General features: G+C 48.2%; 2 protein-coding genes across 3 annotated transcripts in view; one reads left to right on the top strand and one right to left on the bottom strand.

Annotated features, from left to right (window-relative positions):
* XPC (xeroderma pigmentosum, complementation group C) overlaps positions 1-2,451 on the top strand; it is a 49,459-nt gene extending 47,008 nt beyond the window's left edge. For both annotated transcript variants that reach the window (XM_006901029.1, XM_006901028.1), the window contains exons 15-16: positions 101-190; positions 2,239-2,451. In XM_006901029.1, the coding sequence (XP_006901091.1) occupies positions 101-190; positions 2,239-2,451 (303 nt within the window). The remainder of the gene's footprint in view (positions 1-100; positions 191-2,238) is intronic.
* Positions 2,452-6,160: 3,709 nt separating this feature from the next.
* Positions 6,161-17,011, bottom strand: TMEM43 (transmembrane protein 43). The gene is made up of 11 exons (XM_006901027.1): positions 16,880-17,011; positions 15,938-16,072; positions 15,305-15,399; positions 14,448-14,497; positions 14,119-14,188; positions 13,338-13,408; positions 13,096-13,217; positions 12,747-12,821; positions 12,138-12,239; positions 8,469-8,586; positions 6,161-6,389 (listed from the first exon to the last, which is right to left on the bottom strand). Exons 1-11 carry the CDS (start codon positions 16,934-16,936, stop codon positions 6,187-6,189), a joined length of 1,098 nt encoding a protein of 365 aa, XP_006901089.1. The 5' UTR covers positions 16,937-17,011; the 3' UTR covers positions 6,161-6,186.
* Positions 17,012-23,061: the final 6,050 nt, after the last annotated feature.

Raw genomic sequence — 23,061 nt, 5'->3', positions numbered from 1 at the left:
ATATATTCACCAGTTCCAGCAAGGTGTTTCTTTATCTTGAAATTATCAGTGCTTGTTTATTATTTTCAGTGCTCCCACATTATTTTTTGTTGTTCCTCAGAAAAAGGAGAAACGGGCTCTAGGAAACTGGAAGCTGCTGACCAAAGGATTGCTTATCAGAGAGAAGCTGAAGCTTCGCTATGGCTCCAAGGTTAGTATGAGCCTCTGTATAAAGAAAGTAAGTCTGAGTCACTTTCCTGGGCCTCCAGCTCAGGAACCACTGCTCAGATCCCGGATAACGTAACATGTCAACCCCACAGTCTTCATGCTTCCAGGGAAAGGCAGCCCTTCCTGAAGTGTACCCTCGTCCAGTGCCCAGCCCTACCCATGTCTGCACTAGTGCCTGTTGGGGTCTGGACTATGGCTAACCATGGGGTTGGGGGAAGCATCCTGCCTTGACTATTTGTTCAAGTTCCCAGGGCCTCCTGCTGACCTGGCCCCCACATTCAGCAATGCCAGTGTGCCATGACTATTTGCACAAGACTAGCTTTGTGACCTAGCAAGTGGTCTGTCCGGAAGCACATGTGCCCAGGGGCAGAATATATTTTGTGCTGTTTTTAGGTAGAGTGTTTTCTATATATGAAGTCTAGATTTTTTTTTTTTAATTTTTTATTTATTTATTTTATGTGTGTACCGTCAAATTGGATCTGACTGGTACAGGAGGCGATTGTTCCTCCTCCTTCAGCAGAGCATCTGGTGGATGAAGTCTAGATTTTTATAGTATCATTCAAGTCTTCTCTTTTTTTTGATCTTCTATTAATAGATACACTGTCCAAAGTTGAAGTGGTGTATTAAAGTCTCAACTATTATATAGCACCATCTATTTCTCCCTTCAAGTCTATCTTACTATATTTAGGTACTCAAAGTTTGGTGCATGTGTATTATTGCTAAATCTTCTTTTTGTTCCTTTAGTCACCATGTAATGTCCAGTTTTGTCTCTACAGTTTGTCTTAAAGTCTCCTTTGTCATGTTAAGATAGCCACTCTAGCCTTCTTTTGGTTATTTATTTGTATGAAAAAATATTTTATATGTTGTTGTTATGTGCCGTCGAGTCGCCTGCGACTCATGGCGACCCTATGTACAACAGCCCTAAACTCCGCTCTGTCCTGTGCCAATCGCACTGTCTCTGACACTCCCATCCCAATTATCCCAGTCACTGAATCAATCCACCTCACAGAGGGCCTTCCTCTCCTGCGCCGTCCCTCCACCCTCCCAAGCATGATGTCCCTCTCTAAGGACCAGTCTCTCCTCACATGTCCAAAGTAAGTTAGACGGAGCCTCAGAATCCTTGCCTCCAAGGAGCCACCCGGTTTAACCCTCTCCAGGACAAAGCTATTTGTTTTCCTAGCAGTCCATATATAAATATTATCCTTTCACTTCCAATTAGTCTGTGTCCTTACACTTAGGATATGTCTATTGCAAACAACATATAGTTGGATCATGGTGGTTTTTTGGGGTTTTTTTTTATATCCATTGTTTCATTCTGCCTTTTGATGGAAGCATTAAGAATTTACATTCACTGTAATTATCTTTTGTTTTTGTTATGTGCCATCAAGTCGCCTGAGACTCATAGCAAACTTACGTCCCACAGCCCTGAAGCCTGCCCTGCCCTGAGCCAGTCTCACTACTCCGACACACCTACCCCCATTGCCCCAGTCACTCTCATCTGGGGTCTCCCTCTCCTGTGCTGTCTCTTTACCCTTAGAATATATTTGTTTTCACTGTAATGGAAGCAAGCTCTACCTTTTTTTCTTCCTTTTGATGTTTTCTTTTAAGTTTTCTTGGTCTTAGTGTTTAACTGCTTCTGTTTTGTTAAGTTTATTGTAGTGAAGATTTTTGGCTCCATTTTCCTTTCCTTTCCTTTTTTGAAAAGATATTTTCTTAGTGGTTGCCATGAGTATTCCATTTAACAGCTTTTATTTGTAACACCCGAGAGTAAATCTGTACCCACTTCACTTCAGTAACACCCTGCGGAAGACAGAGCCAGGTGAGCAGGAGTGAGTCTGGGAATCGTGATGGGCAGAGCCCGGAAGGCATCGCTCTTCCCTCCGGGGCCCGTGGACCCTCAGAACCAGCGTGCTTGGGCTTGCTGCCGAGACGCTAGAGCACCCCGAGCTGTACTGTCTGTGGGCAGGTCTCTCCATTTCCCTTCACTGACACGTGTGCACCTTTCCCTTCCCCTGCCTCCCATTACTGCAGAGTGAGGTGGCAGCTCCCCACACAGGTGCAGGAGGCGGGCTTTCTTCTGATGAAGAGGAGGGCACCAGCTCCCAAGCAGAAGCAGCCAAGATTTTGGCTGCCTCCTGGCCCCAGAACCGAGAAGCTGAAGACCAGAAGCAGAAGGGCCCTAAAAAAACCAAGAGGGAAAAGAAAGCAGCAGATTCCCATCTGTTCCCGTTTGAGAAGCTGTAATGCTGCTGTTGCCTTGTCATCTGCTCCACTGCTGCATACTCCAGCTGACCATCGGGGGAGCCCAGGCCCTTAGAGCAACAGCTTTTCTGCTGAGAAGTGAGCAGAAGCAGTGTGAACGGCAGGCACGGGCCAGAGCCAGGGGGCCGCACTGACGTTATCCTGCAGAATGGTCTAGCCCCATCATTTACTAATTCACCCAGCAAATGCCTTTCAAAGCTTTTGATCTGTGAGAAACATCCCCAGGAGACACTCTCCTGCCACCTTTGCCAGATTCACCCATCATGGGTCAGCTTTTTCATAGACACCCCTGCAGACTTTTTAGATGATGGTATGTTAAGGAGCTCACTGAGCCTTTCTTCTGTCTTCCTCCTGACAAACACTGCTCTTGCAGACTCTCTCCGAAGGCCACTTCTTTCCCCCCCCTCAGGGTTACTAACACTGCCTACTGCAGCTGCTTGTCATGGGGGAGCATACAAAGATGTGTAGATCATCTCAGCTGTGCTTTTGGTGAAGTGCTGGAATTAAGAGCTAACAAAACAGGAAGAAAAGGAAAAAACAATGTAAGGAAATGTTAGTAAAAGTTTACTAAATTTTGTTCATTACTTAATAAACTTATAAAGCAATATATATCCTAAACACTCTCAGAAACAACTTTGCTATTTCAAGAAAAAAATTATACATTTATCTAAAAAGTTGGATTTGTGTTTTCTTTCAGCGTTTTTCTGTTAAGAACACCCAGATGACATAACAGTTTATATGCATGTTGAGACTACATTGAAAATCAGATAAGGATTTCTTCAAGCTCATCATTACACATGGTAGATTTTTTTTTTACTTAAACCAGGAGATACTAATCTTTGATATGAGCTTAGTCATTAAAAATTTCAGTAAGTTTTTATCAAGGGAACCAAACTAAAGTGCATGAGGTATGACTCATGTAGCAAGACCTTGGCTGGAGTGCTCTTGTTGAAAAAACACTCAGGTGTTGCTATGGAAACTGCACTCATATTTCCTGTTCTAATACCCTACATAAGCTCACTGTGTGTGAGAGAGAGAGAGGAGTCAAAGGTATTATCCTGTTTCTGGAGAAATAACTTGTTACTCTGGCAGATGTTGGCTACTAGGAGGCATCCTAGAAAAGAAATAAAACATCAAGTGTTGAGAACAGTCTCACTTGTTTGAAGTACTCCCAACAATTACTCATTGCTCACTTAGATGAACAAGGAGGGCTTTATCTGAGGTACAAGGGTATTTCCCCCGTTTAGATGAGGAAATCAGGCTCTGCATTCACTGACTCATCCCGTTCCTCAGTCAGTGGCCGACTTGGGACTTGGACCTGGATCTGTGTGTTGCTACCCACAGCCCATAATGCCCTTTGCACAGTTTCATGCTGCCGCCCCATCCACCTCTGCAAGCACATTCAGAAGATGGGTGAAGGGTGAGTCATTTACTTTGAACCAAGCCAAAGCAGAGTAGGCATTGGTATGTAAGTCGTCTAGATATTAGGAAGAGTGAGTTGCCTTTTTTTTTAAATTTTTTTTATTTCAGTGAACATCTACAGAGATTTTGGAATTCCATTCATTCATTGTTGCACTTTTCTAAAAATGTTGAGACGCTTTGGACCCTAAAAACAACTTATAACTGGAGTGTAAGAATTCAGTTAAGTTCTGACTAAATTCTAGAAATTTCCGAAAGAATGCAACTTAATGGCAAGTTTCCATACGAAAAGACATAAATTTTAATTTTTATCAAAAATACAAAGTTAATACAAATTTCATGGGAGTTCTTTCCCCCCAAAGGCTTCAAACTTAACATTCATTTGTTTTTTTGAAAAAAAATTTTAATTGAAATTCAACCTATTTTCCAGACAGTGATACAAACCAAATCTCAAGGACTTTGTATTTAGCTAGCATCTAGTTATAGTACCTTTTTTTTTGAAAGGCATCCATTAATAGACTTAAGTGACATTCCTCCTTTAATACAGTTGTGAAGAATACTACCCTTAAGAATACAGCCCTTAAACTTGGATTCCATGTCATCTATGGGGCTGGCTATTTGTCTTTAACAGAAAAGAAAAATCTGAAGCAACAGATTACCCGCAGGACAGCAGAGACCCTTCAGTCACCAATTTACACAAGTTCTGAACCTTCTCAACTAATGAATATTTATCTGCTAAAGCTCTGGGCAAAGGTAAAGCAATTTCTGAATGTAAGAAAAAGAATGCACAAAGAACCCTTTAAGACAAAATTACCACATTCTTTAAGAGGGTTTTCGAGGACTTGGGAAACTTAGAAATTGTGTAAATTAAGCATGCTTAGGTTTTATTTGGGAAGGTACAGTCAAGACATCACAACCTTCCCCCGACCTCTGAGGCCTAGATGTCAGTATGCGCTCGGTGATGAAGGCCCAGGCCAGGCAGTGGTGCTGGGAGAGCCAGCCTGTTGCAGCTGAGGCTTGGTTGTGATTGACTATGCAGGAGCCCATTCCTTGTGAAGCTCTGAACCATGACTTAAGGACAAAACTATCTTCAAATAATAAACAGGCAATTTCTCACCCCAGAGGATGAAGGAAAATACCTTTCTCAGTCCTGTAGAGATGCTCTTTCTCATCCCAGGTGAAAATAAAGCCTTGTTCATACTTTTTTTTAAAGTAATACTTGTATTGGGAAACTTTATAAAGCTTCCCAGTAACTGAGAACACTGACAGAATTTTTTCTTTGTACCAAGTAAGCCATACCCCAATTGAACACTTTACTTATGCTTTGAATTAACTTCAGCTGGCAGGGTATTTATTTCTGTAACAGTCTGAAATAATAACCATTCAGGAGGTTTGGAGTTTTGTGAGGTTTTTTATAAAACCTTATTTTAAAACAATTCCCTCTTGGTGTAGGAAAGTACACAAGAAAAGATTACTAATCATAGCAAACAAAAGCTTATAAACAGGACTTTTGAGCCCTGGTGATGTAGCAGGTGAGGTGTTGGGCTGCTGAACCAACCTTAGCAGTTAAGACGTACCATATGGCCGTGCCATAAGAGGGAGAGGGGATATATCCCCACCCTCAGAAACCCAGGAATGTCACCATCACAGCCAGCTCGATGGCCGTGGACCCCAAGTGGCCAAGCTGTATGGTAAAAGCCCATTTCCCCCCCACTATCACATCTTCCATGTTTTGTCCTTTTTTGAAGTATCCAATTAAGTTCTACCCAGACACTTGGGTTGTGGTTCTGATGGGCACAAGCCTTTTCCTTTGGCAATCTAGTGCTACCTAGCAATATAACTAAGGGTGATGTGACCCTCTAGGATCCTGGGGACATTTGATGGCCGTGGCAGAGTCCTGGTACTTCTCTTCAATGGTGGGAACCAGCAGGTACTGAGGTTGAGCCCTTTAATCAGCAGCTTTCTGTAGAGTGCCACTGCATCGTCACTTGTTTTTGTTTTTTGTTTTTTTTTGCATCATCACTTGTGCACAGATTAGCTGAGTCACACATAACAGGCCACAAAAGAAGCAAAGGGGGGAAACGGGACAGTGCTTGTTAGGTTGCCTTCTGCCCATCAAAGCGGCGAATCCACAAGAGGAGGAGGGAGGAGGAGCTTAGCTGATGAACACCAGATCCCAGCTTGTGCATGCTGCCAAGAGAGGCCCCCTCGAGAACGTGCAATCAAAGACCAATCCCAAGTCACACTGGGTCAGCACAGGAGGTGGCGGCTTGGGTCAGGCAGGTGCCAGGGCCTCCTTCACTCGAGCTTTTTGGCTGGCGCCCGTGTCCGAGCAATGATGATGGGCACCAGTGCCAGGCAGCCAATGAAGAGGGCCCACAGGGGCCGGTAGAAGAACCATCCAGCGGCGACGGTCAGCAAGGTCAGGGAGGTGGCCACGCAGAAGGCAAAGGCTTTCAGGCCAATGTTGACCAACTCTCGGAGGCCAGGAAGCCAGTCCACTGTAGGGAAGGAAAAGTTGTGAGCCAGGGCGGGCACAGGCTGTCCCACCTGGTCCCTGTGAATAGGAGAGGAGGGACAGAGCAGTGGACACCAGAACCCACACATTGAGTGCCAGATGGTCAGAGGAGACCTCCCACCAAGGTCTGTGGCTGGGCATAGGCTAAGCTGCTCACCCCTCAGTTCCTAGAGAAAGGGTACACAGAAGGGATGTGCAATCGTGGGACTATACTGAGATCAGCCTGAGGCCACCACACAGGCATTCACCCGAGCATTCATAAATGGTCCATCCTGCATTTTCACAAAGGAGCGTGTGGTGAAGCCTTCTCAGGAGGCCTATTTAAACTGTTGACCTTCCAGTTCTGTCAAGGTTGCACCACAGGAGCAGATGTCCAGCAGAGCGATCTCCAGCCAGGTCCTAGAAGGCCCCAGGGCTCTGGTTCCGCGGGATTTGCGCAACACCCCAAGACGCCCCTGCAGACCACCTCTGGGCATCATTTTGGTCATTTCATACATGAATAGCACTCCTTCTGAGCCCTTACCATAAAACAAGTTCATGTTCCTGAGGGCTGGCTATGTGTCAGGCACTGTGAGTGTTACCTCAACAAGACCGAAGGTCCACCCTGCTAGTTAAGTGATGAATGTAACTATTTTACCTACAAGGTCACTGAGGCTCAGGGAGTTTAACCTGTGCAGTTCGTACAGTCAGAAAGTGACAGAACCAAGATCTAAACCTGACTGCCTAGCTGCACAGCCCAAGCTCTCAGCCATCACTCAGTAATGTAAGCTGAGGAGACAGGGTCCTGGCTGGCCTGCTGGCTCACTACTCTGTCCCCAGGATCTAAAGCACTGTTGCACACAGCAGGTCCTCAGTGTCAGCTGAAGAAATAAATGAGTGGACGCACGGGTTGTGCTGTGTTGCAGTTTATCTGATCTTTCCATGACACTATGGATGTCCCCCGAGTTCTAGATCGTTCCTGAGTGGAGTGCCAACATTCCAGGTGTGGGGAGGGTCCATGGACCACAGAGGAAGACTGAAAGAAGAGTCCATTGAGCGAGATCTGAAGCCCTTGGCCGTGAGGCAACTGGGCCCCAAGGAGAACAGCCTGCCCACCATCAGTCACACAGCCCAGATGGCTTAGTTCAAAGAAGGACAGACAGGTCTGGTTTCAATCCCCATCTCTCCTTCTTAGTGTCATAGATGAGGTCAGTCTTTCTGAGTAGTTTAACTGTCCAGAACAAGCCTCCCTGGTCCTCATATTCTGACCTATCACAAGGGAGGCAACCCTCAGCTCCAAGGCTGGGCTTTGCTGCAGCCACATTGCTGCCAACCTGTAGGCGGCAGGAGAGGAGAGGTTTCTGTTGAACTTAGAGAAGGCTGGCCAACTCTTCTGACTAGATGGGCACACACATACTGGGGTAAAGGCTTGGTTAGAAAGTCCCCTTAGAGGATCCACTCTCCCAGATAACGCTCAGCCCAGCACTTAGGGCTCCGGACCTTGGCCAGGACAGGACATCTGAGCTGTACTGGGCTCTCTGGCCAAGTAAGCTGCTAGGCAAACTCCCTGAGCTCCAGACTTGCAGGCTGCCCCAAATCTGGCACATTTTTGGGTGGAGAAGGAAGCAACAGTTTTTGAGTATTTCCTATTTCCTAACCATTTCACAAAACACTGCAAGTTAGGTGTAAAGTAACTGAAGGAGAGATGCGAAAGGAGCAGTCAAGTACCCAGAACAAATGCAGGTCCACTCGCTCAAAGGCTGGCCGCCTTCCTCCCTGTGGCTGACTGATTACTTGTGGGATGAACAAATGAAGGGATGAGCAGTGAGTCAGTGAAAAGGGTAGTCAGACCCTCAGATAATGAAAGCTACAATGCCTCCCGTGATCCTGGCTTCCACCCACCCTCGCCCCACATAAGCACTCCACCTTGGCCTTCATGCTGCGATCTGCTCATTCATCCTAACACTATGGCATAGGGGGCACCTACCAGCCAGAGAAGCTGGCGCCATGGTGTGGTAAGCAGAAACACTTGGGGCTACCAGAGAAAGGGGCCCTTCACCCCCAGCCCCATCTCTATACCTACCCAGGGTGTAGAGGATCCGGGTCATGAGGTTGAGGCCCATAAACATGGCCATCCAGCCAGCGGCCCGGAACCCCCATGTCTTCATGGCATTGCTCTTTTGTTCTCTCTGAAAGACCTCCTGCAGGACAATGGGGAGATGGGGTGCTCATTAATCAGAGGAGGCCACTACCCACTGACAGAGGGGAATACTGTGGGGGGGGCTATGCCAACCAGAAGCCATGGGCTGTGTATGAACAAATAGAGGGAAACAAAGGCCTACCCCAGGTCAAGCCTCCATACAGTGGACACAGTTCAGGGCAAGGCACACGAGATGTTCGTAGAAGGTATGAGCCTTCTTGGTGGGTAGTGGAAGGAACTGCGCTGCTGACGCAAATGTATGCAGTTCAAATCCATCAGCTGCTCCGTGGGAGAAAGACGGACAGTCTCCTCCCATGTGTCCTGCCTCTGACAACCTGTTAGAGGTTCGGCTACGGGTCGGCTCTAACTCGATGGTTCTAACTCCAACTTGACCATCCACAACAACAGGGAGACCCCACTTCCTTCAAACACCGCAGCCCACTGTCTCATCTGTAAGGAATGACAGCATTCCTGCACTGGTGCCTCCGTGAGGCCGTTTCAGAGCCTCCTGTGGATCTGGTGGGGTTTAAGTGCATGCGCGGCAGGCCCTGTGCAGCAGGCTATGCCTGTGCGATCGGATGTGCTTTAGAGCATGGTCCTGGGACCCTTCCCGTGTTTGCCTCCTGCTGCCCAGGCTGCTGCTCCTTTTCAGTGCCTGCTGCCATTCCTTCTCTTTTGTTCTGGCCTCTAAAACACTGAGATTCTTTAGCTACTTTCTTTTCCCTTCTCCGTCTGCACCCTGGCCCCCAGGTAACCCCATCCAGTTGCTCTTAAGCAAAGCTGCAGGAAGTCAAGCCTTCTTCTTCTTCAGGGTCTCGCCCTTGGCTGGCTCCCACTGTTGATCGGATGCCTCCCCTTGATGTGCTGGCACTTCAACACTGACAGGCATCCCTCCACTCCAACCTGTTTCTCTTTCCTATCCCAGCATACGGCCCAGTATATGGCACATGTGTTCACTGGACTTGCTCCCCACTCGCTACCTCCCATCCAGTCCATCAGGCCTGCCAACTCTACAGCCGTATTTCCTCAAATCTCTGCTGTCTCCCCCTAAGCGAAGCCAACACCATCTCTCATGCCCCTCACCAGGACTGCAGCAGGAGCCTCTTCCTCATGGCTTCCCTGTTCCCACCCATAGCATCCTGCCAGGGCCCTGCCATCCGACTCCAAGGTTGCATGCTAACCCCACTGTCTGCCTGGCCTGCACCATGGCAGGTGTCTTCATGCCTCTGGGTCTTTCCCTCCTCCCTCTGCCTAGAGCTCGTTTGCACACAGTTGTGGTAGGCCAGGTCCAACATTCTTCTCACTTCTCCTTAAACGTCAGCTCTTCAGAGTATTCCTGATATGCTGATCTCAGTCAGGCACCCATGTCCTAATCTAGAACAATAGCAAGAGTAATGCTTCACTTTTATCACTTACTATTTGTATCAGGCACTGTTTGCATTTTAGAAGCATTCTGTAATCCTCAACTAGGAAACTCTAGGGGCCTAATGGGTAAGGAGCTACGCTGACAACACAAAGGCACATGGTTCAAATCCACTAGCTGTTCCTTGGGAGGAAAGATGGGCAATCTCCTCCCGTACAATTTACAGCTTCTGAACACCCACTGGAGGGTCAGTAGGATTAGTTCTGACTTGATGGCACATAACAATCCTCAACATAACTGGATGGTGTAGACACACTTATCCCCGTTTTACAGATGACAAAACGCAAGTTGTGAGAGGGTAAAGAACCTGCCAGGGCTCACACCAAGTGCTTACTTCCAGGTTCCCAAGGGCAGGAACCAGGCCTGTGCCCTTCCTCACTAACTCCCTGCAATACGAGAAAAGCTTATTCCTTAGCCTCTCAGCCACCAAGTAAGTTAAGGATGCTAACAGTAATGGTAACAAGCGAGTATGAACATCCACTTTACACACAAGGAGGCAGGTTTGAGGGATAAAGTACACCCGAGAATGCACAGTCAGGGCCTGAATGAGGCCTGTTTCTAATATCCATGCTCAGAACCACTGCACTCTCCTCATTCCTGGCACTGCAGTCCAGTCATCCTGACATGCAGGGTCTGCGGATTCCTCTCAGTGCCCGGGCTGCCTCTTCAGCTCACGTTCTCTCTGTCTAGCAGAGACCTCAGACTCTAATGGGGAATGCATGTCGGGAGGCTATGAGGAGATGAGAACAGAGCACTAATAAGCAAAGGCCAGGTGGGCACAGCCAGTCCTGCCCAGGGGAGGCATCTAAGCCAGGAGCCCGCCCATGCTCTCTGATAGGGCAGCCCTGAGACCTCGGCCTCCCTCCCCTGCAGCAGGGCGGAAGCCCTGGGCTAAGCAAGGGCCTTGGGAGAGAGCAAGGTCTGAACAGGGCCACCTAATTTTAGAAACCACCCAGGGGGCCCTCAGAGCTGGATGGAATGAGTGACTCATGATGTGCCAGGTTGGGAGGTGGCAACCCCACCCTGTGGCTGGTGACGGGGCTCCTGGGCAGGTCCTGACCCAGTCTCACCATGGCTCTAAGCTAAAGCAGGAAGGGCGACAGCAGAGGCCCTAAGAGAAAGACAAAGGGGGCACAGCTAATCCCAGCCAGCTGCCCGCTGCTCTCACCATTTGTAGCCCTCCTGATGAAAACACCATATGGTTTATTTTCAGGCCAGAACAGAATGCCCCACCAATGATAACACTGCTCATCGGCAACGTAAAAACTCTATTTTTCTCTTAAGGAAGATATTCTGCCTGATGAAGAAGGGTTAACTTTGCAGGCAGTATTGAACTGATCACTGTATCTTCATACCCCTTCTCCAAGGGGCTCTGGTGGCCTAGTGGTAAAGAGCTGTGATATCAATCCAACACAGATTTACTGCCTTCAAAAAACCCACTGCAGGGTCAGCTGAGTCACTTCCAACTCAACAGTACATAACAACAACAGGGCTAACCACCATGGAGCTAGCTGAGGCATGACCCCTCCCATTTGACAGGCAGTGGAAAGAAGGCCCAAGGAGCTCTATGGACAGGTATTGGAAGGGTGCTCCTTCCTGGGCACCTGAGCTCTAAACCCTCCCTCCTTCTTGGGGCTCTGGAAGAAGCACACACTTGCCAGTGTGCCTCTGCCCACCATGCCAACCTCACCCCTCACCCCCACTCCCTGATAATATCCAGTCCTCCCTGCCTTGGCTGGGCCCTTACCTAAACTACTGGCTGACTCTGCCAGGATTGCAAAAGCTTATCAGTTAAGTCTCAGCAAAAATGTCATTCATCAGAGGCCGCCTTCAGCCACTGTCCAATTTCTGCCCATTAACCTGAGCTCCGCCCGCCCCTCATCACACTCGGCACAGCCTGCCTTCCTCACTACCTTTTCCACTAACACGTCCACACGGCTGAAGATTGTGGCACAGGGTCCACTCAGCCCTCCATTCGCTGTGCCCTGTAGTCTGGAGCACAGCAGGAGAGGATTATTCCGGCCCTATCATCATGCCTACTGCACTGGCTATGCCCTCAAGCAGGAGGAAGGAACCTGTGAGAGGGAAGGAAGGAGAGAGGGAGGGACAGCAGGGCAGCAGCAGCTCACCTCAGCTGAGAAGTCCCCATGGTGCAGCAGCAGCAAGGTATCACCAGATTTGGTGGAATATGGGACCAGCTGGTCACCCCGCTGACGAGCAATCACTGTGACCTGGTTGAAGAAATCAGTGTCAGCTGAGGGGCTCAGTGTCTCAACACGAGACTCCCTCCCACACCTCTCAGCCCACCTGGCCCCAGGAATTCCTCCAGGGGCTGTGCTAAGGAAGGAAGTGACGAGAACCCATTATAACCCCGCCCTGGGCTTCTCTCTCCACATGTCCACCCAGAGGCACACCAAGCCCCACAAATCTGCTAACCTACTTCATCCAAAGTCCCAGGGAGGACCACACACAAATCAGGAGCTTGGGGAGGTGCCACGACGCTAAAAAGCAAGCTTTTATAGATTAAACCTAAGGGGCTAGATGTGTTTGGAAGATCTCTCACAGGTATGGTAATGAACTAGAGCTTCTGGGGCTTTCAGGTTTCCAATCACACAAATGTCTGCAATGGCTGAAAAGTGTGCATGACTGAGCGTGTGCACGTGTAGCACAAGGAACCCATATCCAGTGGAAGGTCACAACGCCCTGACTCGGAGTCTGCCCCTTAGAAGCCAGCTTACCACGTGAGCAGGGCCCAGGTTTGGGTCATCCCCACTCAGTCCTGCGTAGAAAAATGAGACACGCAGGTCTCCCACCTGAGGAGGAAAAGAAGTGAGATGAACGGATCAGAAGGCACCGTCTTCAGCCAATAATGACGTACACACCCGCAGGCACCTCACACCTCTTCAACCCTTTTTGCCCTGGCTGTTCCTTCCCCTGGAACTCCGCTCTCTCCTCCAACAGGTCAACTGTGGAATCACCTGAGCCTAATCAGTCCATACAGGAACCCCATGTGTCATTCATTCGCCATTCATGGATGGTGCTCAAGCCCCTAATCCCCACGCCTAATCCCCAGGCCTGTCCATGTACCTCTGGGTACTTGGGGTTCTCGCTATGGTAGAAGTAGTCTCCCCGGCGGATAATGTCCACGTGAGGGTCCTCCAGCTTGGACAGGCTTAGTGGCTTAAAGTTGTCGACTTTGTCAATGAGGCCTGAGAGCAGGTGGTTGATTAGGAGGCAAGGCTGCCTCAGGTGCACTCTGCACCCTCAGCCTACCAGCTCTCATCCTTCCCACCTCCCCACCCCACCTCATACCCCTGCCAGAGACTGACCTGCCGAGAGAAAAAACCTGCCAATCTGGACGAAGGGGGCTGTAGCCGTGAACGACTCCACCGCCATGGCGCTGTGGGACAGAAGATACTGTCAAGGAGGTGGGCATCAGGGCAGGAGCTGTTTGGGTCCCCTTGAGGTGCACTGGACAGAGTCCCTCTCGGGGAACGCAAGCAAGTCCAGCCCAGCCTGGAGAGCCCCATCTCCCCTCCCTGGATGAGCACGCCCCTTCTGTCTCCTCTAGAATTTCAAATCCTCTCACCCGTCTTTCCCACCACTCACCAGCAATCAGGTGGGCCTTGTAGGGGACCTCACACCTGTCTGCCTCCTCCCAGGCTTGACACATCTAACCCTGCCGCACCCCTCCCTGCCCCAGCCCTGCTGGTCACTGCCTGCAGCCCACACTCCCGCTGTGCCCAGCACTTCACCACCTCCATACCTAGTCCCTCCTTCCAGGTAACCTCACTCTGCTGAAATCCTCAGAGCCCACATCCAAGGCCACTGCCTGCTCCAAGCCCTTCCTGGTGGTCCTGCTACTCTCCTAGCCCCTGGTTTGTTAACAAGATGCTTCCAGAGCACAGCACATGCAAACCCCTGTAAGCACGTTTCCATGCCTTGACAAATGCCTCCTATAAAGGGAGCTGGTTTGGGGTCTGGGAGTCAGGGCTCCACATTCTCATCCGCTCACAAGGTGGAAGGAACCTTGTTATTCGCATGAGGACAGACTAGCGGGCTGCCCGGGGGCAGGCAGAATGGCTCTTGGGCTGCGGGCCCAGCTCTCACCTGGGGTTTTTGTGGCCAATCTCTCGGTCAAAGTTTTTGCTGCTGACCACTTCAGACCTCCATTCAGTGTCTGCACAGGGAGGAGAAACAGGCCAATCGTGTTAAGGACAGTCTGCATCTGAAGATCACTGACCCTGAGTCCTCTCCTGCTAGCCCACAATCATTCAGGGAACCAAAGGGACACCCAGTCACCAAGGACTGATGCCCATTGATTTCCTACAGGACTTCCCACAGCTCTCCCTCTGCAGTCAGCCTCCCTCAGGTCAAGGACTCCATGCTCTGTGATATCAAGGCACTTCCGGGGGTGGGGGGCTGGGCCCAGGACTCACTGTAAGAGTATTTCGTCTCCGTCTTCACCTGCCCGTCCTCCGTGTACTCTCTGCAGGGAAAGCACAGGCAGCCTGAGTCTCATCACTTCTGAGCATTCCAATTCCTACAGCTTCAGCTGGAAGCAACCTCCACTGTGAGGTCCGATCCCACAGTGAGGCAGAGCCATGGCTGCCCCGTCTTGGGTCTGGGTGCTCATGTTCCGCAGAACCAGCTTCAGTCCCTGAGGACTTGGACTGGAGAGAACTACGTCCACACTCAAAGCTTAAAGCTGCCTGCAGTGGATTCTCCCCAGGACCCAAGCCTTGCCTCCTAGGCCAGAGATCCACAGGCCTCTGGATCCCAGGACAGCCTGACCAACTGCCTCCAAAGTGGTCATGCTCCAGACACCTTCTCACCCATCCGCTGTGCCCAGCTGGCTCCAGGTGACCCCAGCCTGGCCATGAGAGCCTGCACCAGGACTTCAGGACTAACAAGACTGAAACCTGAAGGCACCCTCTGGTCCTAGGTGGGAGAGAGGGTGAAACCAACAGAGCACACAGCTGGGCAGTGGCACTGGAGAAGGTAAGGCAGGCATGCTGACCTAATTACACTGCTTGGGGCCTGGAACGAGTCAGCCTAAGCCAGTGCATCCCCTGACTACCAAGATAAGGCAGTGAGTCGACCTCCTTTCTTCTTGAAGCTACTTTGCGCTGAATTCCCACCACCTCCATACAGAAAAACAGCTAATAATTCTGAAAAAAATGTGACACTTTTTATGACACAGAGATTTGCTGCTTGACACTTCAGAAACATCAAAACGGAGGCCCCTGCGCTCACCCTGGCCTCTCCGCCTCCTTCACTTCCACCGGCGGCTCACCTGGACTCTTCGGCCTCCACCCACTGGTACATCTCCACGTGGCGCCGCAGCTTCACAGCTGGAATGTGCACCCCATAGTTGGGATCAGACAAGAGCTTAAAAAAAATCAAACAAAGCACAGAATGAAGACCAAGACTTACGGCAAGCTGAGGAACTGGACCTCAGACCAAAAAAGAAACAGGTCACAAGCAGCAAGGGCAGGGTAATTAGGAGAATCCAGTCAAACAGCCTACCCAATGTTCTTAAAACTCAATGCCCACTCCAGGAATCTCACAGTCCAAGGACGATGGCAGGGCACCAACTACAATGTCCTAGTGCCAGAGAACTTGTGGAGGACTGGATTAAACACTCACGGAGAATAATCCTCATTACAGCACCTAGTCAAGACCCAAACATGCACCAAGCACTGAAGGTCATCTACTTATATGACTGAATCTTTAAAACTGGCAGGCTACCATTAGTCCTGGTTAAAATTATTGTCCCCCTTCTACAGGTGAAGAGTTGAGACAGAGGGATGTCTGAACCATAGCTGTGAATTGTGGAGCTGGGAGTCGCTGCTTGCAAATGCTCAACCAGACAATCCCCGGTGATACGGCAAAGCCACCAGCAAACCACAACCATCGCCAAACCAACCTTGGACGTCCGCAAGGCCCCGATGATGTGCACCAGTCTCCCCTCGTTCTCCGGAGCCACACTGTGGATGCTGTCTGGGGAGACCACGAGAGAGAGCCCCTCAGCCAGGGAGGTTGCTGTCTTCAGTGCGCGACCCTGTGGGCAAAACACAGTGGCGGTCACCAAGTCAGGTGAGGCTGCCAGTAGACTATCACAGCATGACAGCCCTTGGGGAACACTCAGACTCAGCTCTCCATGTCAGGAAATCCCAATAATGACAGTATGCTGGTTGGGAACAGCTGGCATTTCTCTCTACCCTGACTCCTTCCTCAATTTCCTTTGCCTTCTCTGCCTCCCTCCTACTCTCAGTTCATGTGGTTCTCAGTGGTTTTACACAGGGTATTCTAAACCACCATTTAAATTCTTCCTAGGCCTAGTTCCTCAGAACACGCATTCTCCTGGCCAAAGGACTGGCTCAGAGGCACAGAGACTTAAGCCAAGACACTTGACCAGTCTCCCTGCAACTCTGGCTCAATTGATCCAGAAGGTGATACTTCCTCTTCTCTCTGAAATTCCTAAGCCTGTTGACCCTGGAGTTGCTGGGGTTACCTGTGCCACCATGAAGGATGAGCCTCCCCAAGAACAATGGCATCATACAGGAAAACTGCTAAGAGATGGAGAAATGGAGATTCCAGGTGACCCAGCACGAGCACCTGGATCCAAGTAGGCCTGAAGCTGGTCCTACCCTTAGGATTTCCAGGCGTGTTAACGGATCTGCTCCCTTTCCTGCTTACATCAGTTTTGAGGTGGGCCACAAGAAAAAGAATTCTGACTCAGTTCAGCAGCCCCCTTTCTTGTAAAAAAATCTAAGTCCTCGGTTATCCAATCTAGTCTCAGGATTTAGAACCTCAGCAACCTGACATTGAGGAGACCCTTTGAACAGAGGCGCCCTGGGCATTTTACCTCATTTGTGAAAATGATGTAGAAGGAGAGCAGGAAGGTCATGAGCCCCACGAACATCCCTCCTGAGGTCTCGCTCAGCCGCTCCAGGAAGCTTGGCTGGGCAGTGCCCGTCGTTTTGATGTGTTCTCGTCTGTTACTTTGAGTAAAGTACTAAGGGGAAAACAATTTAAAAAAAAAACAAACAATTTTTTAAAATCAGAGAGGCTTTCAAAATACATAAGTAAATTTTCTATTAATTGATTTAGAGTTAGTTCTTTCTCATAGAATTTTAAGATGCTAAAAATACAGATATTAAGTGCATAGTTTGATAGGTTTTGACCAAACTATACTCTCTACATAGTCAGTTCAAGATATAGAACAGTTCTATCTCCCACAAAGTTCCTTTGTGCCCTTTCCCCTCAAAAAGCTGGTCTCCTCATCCCTGGAGGGAACAACTTTTCTGATTTCTGTCACTGAAGATTAGTGCAGCCTCTGCTAGAATTTTGCATAAGCAGAATTATATAGCATCAACTCCTTTCTGTCTGGCTTCTCTCATTCAGCATGCTTCTTCACCTTATCCATGTTGAGAAACCAATGTCTGTTCCTTTTCGTGTCAGCATAATATTCTACTAAAGGAGCTCTGGTGGCCAAGTGGTAAGAAAAATGTGCTGCAATCCCAAAGGCACGTGGTTTGAATCCACCAGCTGCTCTGCGGAAGAAGGATGCACAATATCCTCCTGTGCAATTAAACTGCCTCTGAAAACCTGCTGGAAGGTCAGCTATGACAACACCACAGCAAACAACAATATTCTACTGTGGGGGTATGCTACAATTTGCTTATTCAGTCACCTATTAATGAATATTTGTGGCTATTATGAGTAAAGTATGGGCTTGTGTTTCCATTTCTCTCTCTCTCTCTCTCTCTCTCTCTCTCTCTCACACACACACACACATTTATAGGAGGGAAGGGAGCTTGGAAGGACTAGGGGTAAAAAGCTGTGCTACAGTCCCAAAGGTAGGCAGTTCAAATCTGCCAGCTGCTCCACGGGAAAAGAATGAGCAATTTCCTTCCATGTGATTTACTGCTTTGAAAAACACACTGCAGGGTCTGCTATGAGCCATTTCTGACTTGACAGTACACAATGACAACAGCACTGGAGATACATATACATGAGATTGGCCATCTTTCCCCCTCAAAGCAGCTGGTGGATTTGAACTGCCTGCTTTTGCGTTGGCAGCTAACTCCTTACCCACTAGGCCAGCAGAGCTCCCTGCACATACAAATATACGAGTAAAATTGCTGAGTCTAATTTTTAAAGAAATGGTCTTTTCAGTCACTTGCTAAGCATCTGAGAGCTGGACAGTGAATAAGGATGACAGAAAAGGAACTGAGACTTCTGAGCTGTGGTACTGGAGAAGAGCATTAAACATCCCATGGGCTGTCAAAAGAACAAACAAATATGTCTTGGGGAAAGTACAGCCTTGGGAACAAGAATGACAGAGGTTCATCTCACATACTTCAGGAATGTTGTTGCTAGGAGAGGCTATTTCTTGGAGAAACGTCATTCTTGGAAAGGTGGAAAAATCAGTGAAAGAGGAAGATCCTCAACCAGATGGACTGACAGAGTGACTACTGACAGAGTGACTGCAGTGGGCTAATTGAGATTGTGAGGGACAGGACAGGACAGGGTTCAGATCTATAATTCAGAGGATCGCTTGGACTCATACTCAATTCAACGGCACCTAGCAGCTTGCTTTACAAAAAGATTACTCAAGATGATTTTTAATTAAATCCAACAAATAATGACTCAGCTGAGGGTCATGAATGCTGGGTGTCTCGGGAGAGAAGAAGGGGGAGTAACTTACAGGGCAGTCACATCACAGCCACAAACAATACTACTATTATTATTCTCGTTGTTGTGCTGATGTGTTGGAACCAATTCAAAGTAGACCCTCCAGCAGGTTTTCAGAGGGTAAAAAATCACACAGAAGAATGCCCATCTTTCTTCACACAGCAGCTGGTGGATTCAAACCTCATGCCTCAATTCCTTACCACTAGCCATGAGAGCTACCTAGTTATATTGAGCATCAATATAACTAGGTGGACCTCGTGCTAAAGAAGTGACCCCTTCCAGCTGGGAGATCAAGGCATTCTCCCTACGAAGCCACACTTAAGGGGGGTTTTAGAGGCAGACACTGGGGAAGGGTATCCCTAACTGGGAAACTGTGTACAAATGGTTCTGTGGGAACAGGCTGCTGTCTGCTGTAGCTAAGGCTTCTGGGGAGTCTAAGAGATGCAAGCACTTAGGCATGTCTGGGCCTTTGTCCAGACACCATGCCTCCACCACCAAGGCCTGTTCTGCTTATGGCAATTATACCTGTGTTCCTTCCATTTCCTAATCTGTAGAATGGGGATAGTGATCGATGCACTGGGTTCTTGCGAGGGCCCAAGGACCAAATTAGGCACCTCAGTGCTTAGTGCAGGATGCGTTCTGTACGGATGCTGGCTTTTGGGAGTCTTAGCAGTTTTCTCTGTGGTTGATACTAAGGTTGACACTATGGCATGAATTGACAAGCCACCAATGGTCAAACGGTTCCCAGATAAGCATCAGAGTGAGCCAGGCCCCATCTTGCACTAGAATAGGGAGGGAGCTGTGGGGATATTCAGGACAGAGTTTCAGCTTGAACAAAGTAGATGCTATGTTCTCCTGATTGTCCTTGAACGCTACCAGCACAGGCCAACTAGGAACCTGACATCTGTTGTATCTTAAAATGGTCTTGACTTTGCATGCCATATGGGATATTTAGTGGTGCCATTCACCAAAGCAATGAATATATGGTAAATATCCCAGTTTTTCACTGGCCCAACATGGACAGGCTTAAGGAGGTGGTGCCATTACTTTGTCACCTGCCCAGATCTCACAGTCAAAACATGATGGGCTGATTTAGGAGTCAAATCCTCACAAACTGGAGAGCACACACCTACCACTCTGCTCCATATTTCTTAGGCTGTAATGTGACTTGGACCCAGTAGTAGGTTGTTGTTGTTGTTATTGTTTGTTGTTATGTGCCATTGAGTCGCTTGTGATTCATAGCGACCCTATGTACAACAGCTCTAAACTCTGCTCTGTCCTGTGCCAATCTCATTGTCTCTGACACATTCATCTCGATAGCCCCAGTCACTGAATCAATCCACCTCCCAGAGGACCTTCTCCTCCCGCGCCTGCCCTCCACCCTCCCAAGCATGATGTCCTTCTCCAAGGACCGGTCTCTCCTTACAACATGACCAAAGCATGTCAGACGAAGCCTCAGAATCCTTGCCTCCAAGGAGCAGCCCGGTTTAACCCTCTCCAGGAGTAGGTAGTGGAAGGGAAATGAAAGAGGGCAGCACCAGCCTTGGCCCCTTTCTGCATACCTCCAGAAGCCAACATAAAGATGAGAGACTCAAAATAGACTTTGAAGAAAGGAAGAGAAGCACAAGTTGGAGGTCACCAACATACCCACCCAGCTCACATTCCAAACTGAAATTCCCATTAAGTATGAAGGCATATTTCTTGAAAATTACTTTATTCCCAGGTTAGCTTGGTAACCTTAGAAACAGACACAACTGAGTTCAAATTTCAGCTTGGCTAATCATTTGCTATGTGACCCTGAGCAAGTTGTTCCATTACTCTAATTCTGTTGTTGTTATGTGCCGTCAAGTCGTTTGCGACCCTATGTACAACAGCCTAAACCCTGCTCTATCCTGTGCCAATCACATTGCCTCTGCCTCTGACCCTGTGTACAAAAGCCCAAAACCCTGCTCTATCCTGTGCCAACCTTATTGTCTCTAACACACCTCCTCCCATGGCCCCAGTGACTGAATGAATCTATCTCATCGAGGGTCTTCCTCTCCTGTGCTGTCCTTCCACCCTCCCAAGCATGAAGTCCCTTTCCAGGGACCAGTCCCTCCTTGCAGCATGTCCAAAGTATGTCAGACAAAGCTTCAGAATCCTTCCCTCCAAGGAGCATCCTGGTTACACCTTCTCCTGGGCGAACCTGTTTTTTCTCTTAGCAGTCCATGGTATATTTAACACTCTTCTTCAGCACCACAGTTCAAAGGCATAAATTCTCTTTCTATCATCCCTAGTCATTGTCCAGCTCTCTGATGCATAGCAACAATTGTGAAGAATATGACCTGGATCAGGCGCACCTTAGTCTCCAATCTGACATCATTGCTCTTCACTACTCTGGAGAGGTGCCTGACAGCCAACGTTCCCAATGCAATCCATCTTGATTTCCTGGCTGCTGGTACCAAAAGTGTTGATTATAGAGCCAAGCAAACTAAAACTGTTAACTATCTCAATCTTGTCACCATCCAAAATGATGTTGCCAATTGGCTCAGAGGTGAGAATCTTTGTTTTCTTGATGTCGAGCTTCAATCCATATTGAAGGCTGCAGTCTTTGATCTTCTGCAGCAAGCACTTAAAGTCCTCCTCAGTTTTATCAAGCAGGGTTGTGTCATCTGCATAATGCAGGCTGTTGATGAATCTTCCTCCAATCCTGATGCCACATTCCTCCTCATACAATCCAGCCTCCTGGATGATCTGCTCTGCATATAGATTGAAAAGGTCTGGAGACAGAATGCATCCCTGGCGTACACTCTTCCCAATTTTGAACCATGCAGTGTCTCCTTGCTCTGTTCTGATGACTGCCTCCTGGTTCAAATATAGGTTTCGCATAAGCACAATCAAATGTTCTGGGATTCCCATTCTTCTCAGAGTCAGCCACATCTTGTTGTGATCCACACAGTCAAATGCCTTTGCATAGTCAATGAAACGCAGACAGACATTCCTCTGGTACTCTCTGCTTTCAGCCAAAATTCATCTAACATTAGCTATAATATCCCTAGTACCACAGCCTCTTCTAAACCCAGCCTGCACATCTGGCAGTTCTCTGTTGACATGCTGCTTCAGTTGTTTTCAGATAATTTTCAGCAGAATCTTGCTTTCATGTGATATTAATGATGTTGTTCCACACTCTGTCAGGTCACCTTTTTTGGAATGGAAACAAATCTAGATCTCTTACAGTCAGTTGGCCAGTTGTTTGTCCTCCAGATTTCTTGACACAACTTGGCGAGCACATCCAGGGCAGCATATGTTTGTTGAAATATGTTAATTGGTATACCATCAACTCCTGGGGCCTTGTTTTTTGCCAATTCTTTCAGAGCAGCTGAACTTTTTCCTTCATCATCACAGGCTCTTGCTCATACATTGTTTCATTAAATTCTTCTGTATCCACCAATTTGGATTCTGTTTACTGACTTATAAAATAGGACAGGATAGTACCTCCTTCAGAGGACAGGTGTTCTTCTGAGATTCTGTGACATCTCTGTTCCGCCTAGCCACCTTTAGATCTTTCTTCCCCACCCAACCTGGTTGTTCCAGCTACCTTGTTGCAGAGGTCATTAGAGTCGGTCTACGATACTTCTCAAGCTATCAGTATCCAACATTATGTACCAGGTTATGAGAGACCAGGTCACGGAGAGTGTTGAACTGTGAGGACAGCTCTTAAGTTTCTACTATGTGCCAGAGGCAGGGAGGGAGGAAGAATTGGGACGGCGCAGGAGGGGAAGACCCTCTATGAGGTGGACTGAGTTAGTGACTGGGGTAATCAGGATTGGTATGTCAGAGGCAGAGGCAATGTGATTGGCACAGGATAGAGCAGGGTTTAGGGCTGTTGTACATAGGGGGTTGCTATGAGTTGCAAGTGACTCAACAGCACATAACAACAATAGACTAAAGAAGAAGAGTGTGGCCTCTGGAGGAAAACTTGTCAACAACCTGCACTGAACAGATGACATCATCTCCCATGCTCAAAGTAAAGAGGACATCAAATGCTTACTGCAGAAAATCAAAGACTACAGCCTTCAATATGGACTACATTTCAACATCAAGAAAATAAAAATGGTCACTGGATCAATAGACAATATCATGATGGAGAAAGGACTGAAGTTGTCAAGGATGCCATTTTACTTGGATCCATAATCAACATCCATGTTAACAGCAGAGAAAAATCAAAAGACGTGTTGCAGTGGGAAAATACGTGGTCAAGAACCCCTTCAAAATTCTAAAGAGCAAGGATGTCAGTATAAAGACTAAGGTGTACCTAAACATTGTTGTTGTTGTTGTTATGTGCCGTCGAGTCGTTTCTGACTCATAGCG

This window comes from Elephantulus edwardii, unplaced genomic scaffold, assembly GCF_000299155.1.
Source record: "Elephantulus edwardii isolate Elephantulus edwardi_28Jun2011 unplaced genomic scaffold, EleEdw1.0 scaffold00306, whole genome shotgun sequence".
Lineage (NCBI taxonomy): Eukaryota > Metazoa > Chordata > Mammalia > Macroscelidea > Macroscelididae > Elephantulus > Elephantulus edwardii.
The sequence above is the reverse complement of the archived record's forward strand: the minus strand, read 5'-3'. Positions and strand labels throughout refer to the sequence as shown.

Bases quoted from the DNA above. Each gene is read 5' to 3' on its own strand.
- TMEM43 (XM_006901027.1), bottom strand. From the start codon at position 16,936: ATGTTCGTGGGGCTCATGACCTTCCTGCTCTCCTTCTACATCATTTTC. The intron at 16,073-16,879 runs GTAAAATGCCCA...TTTTGCCCACAG, and splicing joins ACATCATTTTCACAAATGAG to GGTCGCGCACTGAAGACAGC. The intron at 6,390-8,468 runs GTAGGTATAGAG...CCTTCCCTACAG, and splicing joins CCGGATCCTCTACACCCTGG to TGGACTGGCTTCCTGGCCTC.